General features: G+C 30.2%; 1 protein-coding gene across 4 annotated transcripts in view; it reads left to right on the top strand.

Moving 5' to 3' along the window:
• The first annotated feature begins 4,615 nt into the window (after positions 1 to 4,615).
• Positions 4,616 to 11,251, top strand: part of LOC113378086 (actin cytoskeleton-regulatory complex protein PAN1) — a 36,112-nt gene continuing 29,476 nt past the window's right edge. For 2 of the 4 annotated variants that reach the window (XM_026618602.1, XM_026618598.1), the window contains exons 1-2: positions 4,616 to 4,693; positions 6,161 to 6,500. In XM_026618602.1, coding sequence (XP_026474387.1) covers positions 6,414 to 6,500 — 87 coding nt within the window. In that variant the 5' untranslated portion in view covers positions 4,616 to 4,693; positions 6,161 to 6,413. The remainder of the gene's footprint in view (positions 4,694 to 6,160; positions 6,501 to 11,251) is intronic. The other 2 variants (XM_026618599.1, XM_026618600.1) reach the window with 2 other exon arrangements.

Raw genomic sequence — 11,251 nt, 5'->3', positions numbered from 1 at the left:
TTATATTTTACGAATTATTTTATATATTTTCTTAAAACAGTGTCACCCAATTTTTCCAATATTTCAGTAAACTTTTTTTGTTCTTACATCATCAACACAGAGTGTATTTTCTATTAAAATTGAAATAGTTATAAATCTTTGACTATAAAAATTCTGGTTCCAAGAATTTGTACTCAATTTTGGAAACTGGTATATTGAATAAAGGAATGATAAATCTGCATTTCGGGCGAAGGAATTGCTCTAGTTTCCGGAGTGGAACAAGTGTATTTCTTTTAAATGTCCTGTATTCATAAATCCAATTATGCCCGTGTGTGCGTGTTTAAATTTGGTTTTCATCAAATCTTAAAATTGGATCAAATGATGAAATGGTTACGTGTTACAAAAAATATTAATATTAGTTTAAAAAGAATTGTTTTGATTTCATTTAAGATTTTTGAACTTAACACGAACCAAATAAATATATACGTAAACTTCTCGAATTTATCTCTGATATTTAATAAAAATCGTTAAAATTGTAATGAAATTTGACTTCGGGACTAAGAGAAAACATCTTAAAATAATAGATAAAACATCTGTGACAGTGGTATTGAGAAATAAAAATCGACTTTTGACTGTATCGCTTTACAACCAAAATCTTTAATAATTTATATTGTTTTTTTTGGCTATCCTTCGGTTTGCTGGTCAGTATATTACGGTTCTTTTCTCTTATACTACAAAAACTTTGTTTGAAAATACAATATATGTACATTGGGGCGGGTCGATTTGTATGGGTAAAAAGTCACATATGATTTTCGTATACTAGTGATCAAAATAAGATACTTTGCCGAAGAAACCATATCTCTAAAATGAATTCTGATGTCTCGTGCATTCACCCAAAGATTGGGTCAAATTTTAAAAAATCCTGTTTTGGCTCATTTAGAGCGTCTTAATAATGTCTGAATGTATAACCGACCCCCAGTAACTTTGGAAGGTCGAACTACCCATGCCCATGGTTCACCCCCTGGGACCTCCATTTAGAGGTCCCCCACACAAAAGTTGCATCATTTTGGGTACTTCAACATGACAAAAATCTGCAATTTATTGTTATTATAAAATTTATTTAAACATAAGATATGTAATTAAAACTATGTAAAATCATAAACTATTGTTTGAAGTCTTTTTTAGTTTCAAGTCTGGAAAATTTTGCACGGCTCTCTAATATCGTCGCCGTAACAGCCTCTAGCTAGCATAGAAGCGCAGAGACAAAATGCATTGGAAAATTGAAACGAAGAAGAAATTTAGTATTTTTTTTTGTATGTATTTGAATTAATATCTAAAAAATTGTTTAAAAAAAAAACATTTTTCGCTGAATAAAATACCAAAAACGATGATTTTTTGCAATATTTATATGGGAGACCTCTAAGGGGAGGTCCCAGGGGGTGAACCATAGGTATGGGTGGATCGGCTTTCCAAAGTTAGTTGGGGTTTGTTGGACGCAATTGGAGCACTCTAAGTGAATTAAAACGGAATTTTTCAAAATTCAATCCCAATCTTTGGGTCAATGCACGGGACATCAGAATTCATTTTAGAGGTATAGTTTCTTCAGCAAAGTATCTTATTTTGATCCCTAGTATCCAAAAATTATATGTGCCTGAGAGACTTTTAAATCGATCCGCCCTAATGTACATATATCACATCTCGCACGAAACGCACCGAAAGTGGTTTGAATTCAGCTAATAGTTAAGTTGTACCTCTGTACAACATTCAATTTAACAAACTAATGATATGGTATATTTTACCAATGCGAATTAGCTCATTACTATCATAAGAAGTGGTTCTTTTACTGAAGATGGTAATCTACTTGTTGTACCTCGGTAATAAGATATCATTAGATACGATGACACTGAAGAATGAAGTATAAATATAAATATTTTCAATTTCTAGCCAGATCATCATCGAAGAAAACAATAAATATTTGCAAAGGTAATTATACGCATCGTGCACGTAGGTATATTGTATATTATATAATAATCAAAGCGGAACACTTTCTATATGATTGCATGTGGCGAAGATAAGCACTGTTTATTGAATTAACAATTCGTGCTGTCATGCCGAATGCGTTGATCTACTCCAATAACATTTGGATATGACAAATATGCAAGCAGCATTTTCTTCGACGGTAAATATATTTTTCACAACGAACTCTTTCAAATGTGACGAGAATTTATTTTAAATGTGAACTTTTTGTTCTTTAAACTATATTTCATTTATAGAGGACTCCATTGGCAAACCACTTTTTATTAAATTAAAACTACAGTCAACACCTGTTTGAATGTATAACAAATCGACAAATCAATACTAGCTGTAACCAAGCTATTGATGAATTGATCAAATATACTTTACAGCATTTTAAATTTATGCATATGCAATTGGGTAAATACAAAAAACAAATTTATTCAGTTTTATATACTACCCCGTGAATTATAAAGATCCCATTTTATGCCGCGTTCAACAGTCTGATGTCAAGCTGCTGTGACATCGGTTTTTACTTCAAAATATAGATAGCAATATGTTTCCCAGTGGAAATAGCCTTGACCGGCGAAGCAATGTTTATAAAAAAATATTACTTTTACAGAATTTGTAGTAATAAAATATCATCACATAGCGATGGAATCACTGTTGGGTTGCCATGTATAACACTGACGTAGTTTTAACTAACTAAAAATCATTGCAACAACTTATATGACTCAATTTTAATTGTTGTTCAAATAATTTAGAAATAGATAAAAAAAATCATTTTTATACACATATTGACAGTATATCACAGTTCATTTGACAAAAATAAAAACTGTGGAGTTTTTAATTCTCGAAATATGAGTTTTATTTTTTATTATTAATTTTGCGAAAAGAGATTTATCGCCAGAAAATCCAATTTTATAATATTACGTTATGTGTTCTCTCGGCGTTTCAAGTCATCTTGTATCGTTTTTATGTATAGTGGGATGTTCGTTAAAACCATAAACTTTAGCATCATGCGAAGATGAGGGCTCGCCCGTAGGTAAGCGGTTAAGAGCGACGGGACTTGTTTCAGAGGTCCCTGGTTCGATACCCACTTCGAGCAGCCTGTTGTCAGGTAGCAGTGACAACGATTTTTACTTGAAAATATAGATAGCAATATGTTTCCAAGTGAAAATAGCCCTTAATCCGGCATTGCTGCACCAATAAAATGTCAGCCCTATTAGATTAATTATAATAACAAAAATCATCAAATATGGATGGATTAACCATTGGGTTACCATCTAAAAAAATACGAAGGAAGGAGAAGTTTCAGCCCAACAGCTCATAGGACGTAAGGTTGTGATTGCTGTTCAAAAATGATAAAAAAAATGAAAAAAATGCAAAGATGCATTGTTCATATATGTTTATATTCCTTATATTATTATATTGTTTCCTAAACTCAACATATTTCTATAAATAATATAAAATATATTTCCCACAATATTATAATATTCTGCATTTGCAGCACGCCCGAAGGTCTTGCGCGTTTGAAACGAGCGAACGTTCCCGGTGTGGTCGAATTGTACTTTAGCCATTTGTGTCAGGCCTTTTGCTGGCCCAGTCTTTAAGACCGTTGGAACAGAACGATGGCAAAATTACTCCCAAATATTGATCAAAATCCGTAGTTTTTGATCAATAATTGGGCAGTTCGAAGGTGCGTGGTGCCTGTCATGCTCGTATGCGGCCCACCCGCAAGAGATCGCTGGCAGCGGGCGTATTCCTTGAGTTCGAGTTCCTCACGTCTATATACTTGGCACCGCGATGGTAAAAATTGGAAAATCTAATATGACCTGATTTTTTGACGATTTTTTTGTTGTCGATTGGTGCAAACTAAAATTTTTTTGCTCTTTCCGTTCTCGAGATAAATGGGTGGGGCCAAATTCGGTGCTAACTATATATATAGTCAGCACCGACCCCTTTAAAAATGCAAAATAATTAAAATTTCTTTTTACTATCGTTATCAGTGATTTTTTTGCTGTCAAATGATGCAATTAATTTTTGGAAAAGTTTTGCCCATCAAAGATTTTCACGCATAGGAAAATTCCCAAATTTTTCCATTAAAAAAAAATGACAATTTTGAAAATGCCCAATATTTTGCTCGCTTACTTTAATATAAAACAACAAAAAAATACAAAAAAATTATTTTTTAACCCCTTTTCAGAGAGGTTGCCAATTTTATGGGGTGACCACAGGTCACTTTTTCAAAAGTTTAAAATTTGTTTCGGAATCTGTGATTTTTTTGCTCTGCGATACAAAAAAGAAAAATTCAAAAAAAAAATTTTAATTTTGATTTTTTTCGTAGTATGGAAGCGGATCGCAATCCGCTTTAAATATGCTTATTTTTTGCCCAATTAAGTATATAACAAAATCATCACCAATACCTTTACAAAAATATGTGCTCGATCGGAATTAATAGTCTCATACAATTAGTTTTGCTGATTTCTACCATCGCGGTGCCAAGTATATAGACGTGAGTTCCTCGTGCTATTTCCCTGGTTTCCGCGTCGATTCGGAAATGGGTAGCGTAAGGCTGTGTCGTTGGTTTCGAGCAGTTTAGCCGACTAATAAAGGCTTGACAGCAGGACGTATCTAACGTGCAGTATTTGGGGCTGTAAACCGAACGAAGTTATGAGATTCACTGACAACATCGGTGCACGTAAGAATTATATTTTATACTTATATATATATATATATATATATATATATATATATATATAAATATGTATATATATATATATATATATATATATATGTATATGATGATAGTTTCATCGTCGTTGATACATATTTGAAGTATTTTGCAGCCCAATTGTCGAATTAAATAAAGATTAAAATAGATAATTTCGAATAAACGTTTCGACACTTTTAATGTGTGTCATCATTCAGAAATCAAACCAGGAAAAACACAAAAAAATATATAAAATGTATTAAACACTAGACTTGTACACAAGAACATAACTAATAGTAATTAATAAAAAGAGAAATTAAAGGAACACATATTGGCCTCCTAATATTGCCTGTTGTTCGCTCGTTGTGTCTGTGCATAGTAACACCTACTATACCAGAAAAAAAAATCTATTTTAATCTGTTTTTAATTTGACGATTGGCCTGCAAAATACTTCAAATACACTATCAAATTATCACATCGCACAATAATCGAAAATTCGAAAATAATATTATATTATTATTATTTAAATAATTAGCAGAAGAGTTATATAATTGTCAATTAGAAAAAAGGGTTGTGGTAAATGTGATGTGGCTTTATTTAAAAACCGGCTAGTTTTAGTTTTTTTTATATTTCCATCAAATTACAACTGCCTAGAAGGCATTCAGTAATTAAAATGACTAAAATAACTAGTGGGGCGCATGGCATCGTGCCTTCGTATCTTCGGAACGGCTAGACCTGCCTTCGTCAAAAACTAATCAGCACTTCTCCTTATCAATACGAATCGAATGCTTTTTGAATTATTCTAATCGGTTGAACGGTGTTCCCGAAATCGTCGACGAAAATTTGTATCTGCACACACACACACATACCATATTTTCTAAGGTATGCCAAAATATTCAGAAACCTTTGAAACGTAAAGATATATAAAAATTTTCATTTTCGATTTTTTTGCGATTACTATAACTTGCCCTACGGAAAGTTAATTAAATAATATTTCAAAATACTACCCATTGGTAGTATTTTAAGTTTGTATAATATGCGCAGAAAATAATTATAAATCTAAATTGTGAATTAACTATACTAAATTGAAAGGGTCTAATCTTTTTAGTCTTTTGATAGTGTTTGCAGACAGTAGGTTTTTTGCAAGTTCATTTGCATGGTTTACCAATCTTGACATGTGGCTAGTTTTAGTAACATGAAGAAAGTCATAATAATAATCTTGTCAGATGTTTAGCGTCATTTTCACAGTCTTGTAGCAGTAATCAACTCAAACGTATTTCGCGCATTGAATATTAATTTGAAGGCGTTTTTCTCATGTATTTTGGGACCTATTTATGGATATTCGTAATTATTTCAATTAACTTAAGCCAGTACTAGTGATTTTAATCAATCTTATTGCATTAGTCAGAAGTTTGGTCAAATTTTAATTAATTATTAATTCTTATTCAATTTCAGACAAATTGACATACTTATTCATTGGACAAAATAGTACTATTTCTCAAGCATCATTGGGTCAAGCAAAAAAAAAAATTAAAACTTATCAAAGGTGATTGGCTTCTAAATTCAACTTCATGTATGCAAGAAATAATTGCTAAAAACAGACCAAATGATCCTCTGGTAAAAAAAGACTTTTGCATTTATTGCAATCCCTTCTTTTTCTGTTTTTAGCCGGGCAAAGATTGATTACGATGTATGACTTGTACGGTTTATGGTTCAGGTGGTAATGTCTCAAAGAGGACGAAAGGATTCATTTGGGATATTTTCTATGGGACTATGGACTGTCCTCTTCATCAAGGTATTCATGTTAATGAAACTGAAAAGATTTTAAAAATTACTAACTCAATAAACATTTATTTGTACGTTTACTAAAAATTATAATAATTATTACTGTAAGTTATAGATGTGCTAATTCCTGAAGAACAGTACATTTCATATTCCCGAAACGATAAAACAAAAATATTATATCATTTTTTTTTAAAAGAAGGCTTTTGGTTAAGAAAAATAAAATGGCCAAAATTAGCTATCTCAAAAACTTAATTATATATGTATATATATATATATATATATATATATATATAATTTTACAACTTTAACAGCCAGACGCATTTCGAGCGGTTATAAAGCTGAAATAAATCGGAGCACTTTCACTACATTTAGATATGGAGCAGTTGAATAAAACACGTTATATGCGAGTCATTTCACAGAATTAATAATATGCAAAAATACATATTTAAAAAAAGTTGCTTTCCAAATACCGCAATCAAATCATTAAATCATTGATATTTTTTTAATTTTGTAATTGATAGGTTGATCAGTATATAAAGTCTATTTATAGTTAATGCCAGCGACAAATATTTTATGAAATATATTATGGATATTATGCTAATACAGATGCAAATGTGAACAGTCTGTCTCCGACAGACAATGAACGTTTGCAATTTATTATATAATTCAAGATTAATTAACCATACGAAATTTAATAGTAGAGGACTCGATATTCATGATCAGATTTGATAATTGAAATCGATATGTATGTGCGTTTTCGTTAGCATGCACGTAAAATAAAGGCTATTATAAATATTACACAAAATCTATTCGAACTTGGAACTTTTTTAACAATACTATTATTAACAATTTTTTAGTGTGTTAATAATAATATTGATAAAGTCCATTTTTGACAATTACTTCCTCGTCCTGTCGTTTCTTAACATACCCGAAGGAAAAGTTTATGTTTTCGCCAGAAAATTTTTCTGAATCCGAATTGTTTTTCATTTACATTTTCTCAAAGGCGGTTAAACCGATTTCAAACATTGAAACACCATTTGAACAAGACTGGCGTTGATTAGTTTTGCGAAGCGATCGGCAACCCGTTTTTTAGAAACTACAAAATTATTCGTTCACATTTTGCAAGAAATCCTAAATGATTTTCAAAATTTAGAAATTGTTCGAGAAACATCAGTTGAGGATCGTGCTAATTGGTTTTCGGTAGAGATCGGCCAGGCCGTTTTTTATTATCTTTGATAAATGGGAGACATGCTAATTAGTTTCTAGCAAAGACAGGTCTAGCCGTTTCGTAGCTGCGAAACAAATAGTGCAGAAAATTAGAATTCGACTTTGGCGAGAACGGGGCATCCGATTCGAATGATTAAAAAATATTTTATTCTTACTGATGGAGAGACATGTTGATTAGTTTTTAGCAAAGACAGGTCTAACCGTTTGGAAAAATTAAAGTGCTGAAAATTACCGTTTTTAAGAGAACGGAGCTTCCGATGAGAATGATTAAAAAAAGAATGTGCTTTTGTTGACAAAGTAAGAAATTATTAGTTTTTGGGGAAGGAATGTTTTTATATTTCAAAAATAAAAAAAATCAAAAAAAAATTAAGGATTATGATATCGTAAATCCCATCTATGAATTAGAAACAATTGTATCCCGGGAATCGATTTGAAGCTCGAATTAATCATATCCGATACATAGAACTGGATGCAAAGAAACTGACAATGTAATGACTGCATATACTTTATAACACATTATAATGTACTATATAATATATAATATATACTAAATAATGTATTATAAAGTCTATGAATGTTACATGCGAAACCGCAATCAGTATGGCGCGTGGATAAACATATAATATGAGAGTAGTCATTGATATTTTGCATAAAAATCTTTTTCTCAACATTTAAGACAATTTACATAACAATCAGGATAGACGTTATTTTTCGAGTTACAGTGATGGTAGTCTAGAAATCTCATTACCATAAAATTTCACAAAAGATAAAGTAAAGCGCATTTGCTCCCATGAATTCCAAATTTTTTAATTATAGTTGAGTTGAGTTTCGATATATAATTTTATAAACACGAAAGAAACCATAATCTGATTCATCATTAATCATATAAACATGACACAAAGATCTAAACCCAAAATTAATTGTGTAACATTTTTAAAATTAAGTTGTTCTAATGGAAGTGGCGGGAATAGCTCACTCAGTAGCGTTCTCGACTCACACGCTAGAGGAATTCGGTTCGAATCTCCAGCAATACCAGAATTAAAAATATAAAATATTAAAATAGATTAAGAATTATTAATTTGTAGAATACAAGAAAAAATTGTATTAGAAGTAAGAAGGAAAAAAGAAGTTTAGTTTAAAAGATGAGAAGAACATATTTGAGAATCAAGAAGAAGAATTAAAATTGAATGGAATTTAAGAAAGAAAATTGAATGGAAGATTAGGATATAAGAAGAGATAGTATATATATGATGAATGTATAAGAAATATATATGTAAGAATTGTATAGAATATGATGAAAAATAATATGAATAATGTAGGTCGCTAAAAATGCTGTAAAGCGGAGGCCAATAAAATTAAAAAAAAGGCAATGTTCTTGTTTTTTGCGTCTTTTAATGCAATGAATCCAAAATTATTAACACGAAGTCGGTCCGAATTATATTTAAACTAAATTATCCAAAATTATTTACACAAAGTCGGTCCGAATTATTTTTAAACTAAATAAGCCTTTTTGTCAAAATATTAATTTCAAAAAAAGACTGATTGTATTCCACCTGGGCATTAATATAGATCGCATATTGACTTGAAAATTTAGAATAATTTTCGTTTTTCAAGTAAATCGATTAAGAAGAATAGTATTTAACATTGCTGAAATGAATTTTGTAAATATAAACACACTACACTCTATTTTTACACTAACTTTAATTCATAGAGTACTAAATTACAAACGTTTTGAGATCGTGATTTGTCTCATCAACATATATAGCAAAAATATATATCAACACATTATATAAAATATTTATTGTAATCTAACAACCTTTTATCACATTAGCTTAAAATTGGATATTCAAGCCCAATAATAGCTCACTAGCTTGATATTTTACCGAACATTAAACGTCTTGTAGTTTAGATTTAGTTTATTTTTCAAAAAAGTAAGAAGTTTTGATAGGTACATATTGCAATTATTAAATGAACTAGTTGTGTATGGCATTGTGCCTTAAGGCAAATTTCTGGAACTTCCCGTACCGTAATGAAAAATTCTAGGAATATTAAATGTTTTCAAATAGATACTGTAACTTATATATGTTTACAAATTTAAAATATAGGACACTGTCTAATATTTATGAAAATTATATATTAAGAATAGCATTTGAAGTATATTAGTGAGCTTTAGAACTTTAGCTCGAATTAAAATCAAAATCTGAATCATTTTCGATATTCAAAAAAAATTTTTTTTCGAAAATAAAAACAAAATTTAAAAAAAAAATCCAAAAACTAATCACCACATCTCCCTATTGATAGGAATCTAATGTTTTTTGAATTCAAATCGGTTGTTCCGTGCGCTCTAAAACGTGGATAAAAAATGCGGACACACAAAACACACACACACATTTTATCTGAGATATGCCAAAATGTTCAGAAACCTTCAAAACGTGAAGAAATGCAAAAATTTTCATTTTCGATTTTCGGCCCATCACTATAACTTCCCTACGGGAAGTTAAAAAAAAGGTGTTTCAGAGATGAATTTAATTTATGTAAGAGATGTAATAGATAACATCAGTGTGCATTGTTAGACAAACCGACGACATGCAGCAATGGTTAGTCAACCGATGCAATTGTTAAATTTATCAATTGTAGTGCATTTCGGGAATATTTTTGCATCAAATTTACTTATGTAAACAAATCAGCTGTTGAGAGAATTGTCTCTTAGAAATGCTAATATTTACCGTTATAGTTGACATTTATATTATCTGTATCAAAGCGTGCATATCCGTTCAGTTCATAGCTGATCTAATCGAGGTACTTTGTATAAAACACCGATTGAATACCAAATAAGGTAATCAAATATATTTATAGTAGTATAATGAATTAATAGTAGTTATAATAGAAATAATAGGTACATATATATGTAAAGTCATTGTAATAAAATTTGAACAAATCAAAATTCTATGTAGAACATTCAATATAATAGGATCTAAGTATGTATTATACTTATAATGACTTTGCTTACTTAAGAAAAATAAGTAACCAATTATTGTATATTATTTTTAATGTAATATGCAGTTGATCTAGTGATGCATGGCATCGTGCCTTAAGGCAAATTACTGGAACCCGTACCGTAATATTCGCGGAATTTTAAATGCTGTCAAATTGATTATTATAAATACTGCAACTTCAATTATTCATATTTTATGGACAAAATATAAGTGCTTTCAAATGGGAAAATCGTGTTTCCCAGAAAAAAAACATGATCAAGCAGAGTTTGAATGAAGGAAAACTTTTCTCATGTTTTTAAGATTTTTTTAAACTGAATTGCAAAGTTTAAATTATTTATTTTAAGTATATGAAGTGAATTTTCGAACTTTAGCTAAAATTTAAATTAAAATCTAAATCATCTTTGAAATTTAATAAAATGAAAATTAAATAAAAAATCTTTTGACATTTTAAATCGAAAGCTTAGTTCTTTTAAAAACTGTCATTTTTACACTTTTAGCCATTATCACTGAAACGACTGGGCCTGTCTTTGCCAAAAAC

This window comes from Ctenocephalides felis, unplaced genomic scaffold, assembly GCF_003426905.1.
Source record: "Ctenocephalides felis isolate EL2017-DRISC unplaced genomic scaffold, ASM342690v1 CF-g0.4_SCAFFOLD_01886, whole genome shotgun sequence".
Lineage (NCBI taxonomy): Eukaryota > Metazoa > Arthropoda > Insecta > Siphonaptera > Pulicidae > Ctenocephalides > Ctenocephalides felis.
Note: the sequence above shows the minus strand (reverse complement) of the source record. Positions and strands in the feature narration are given on the sequence as shown.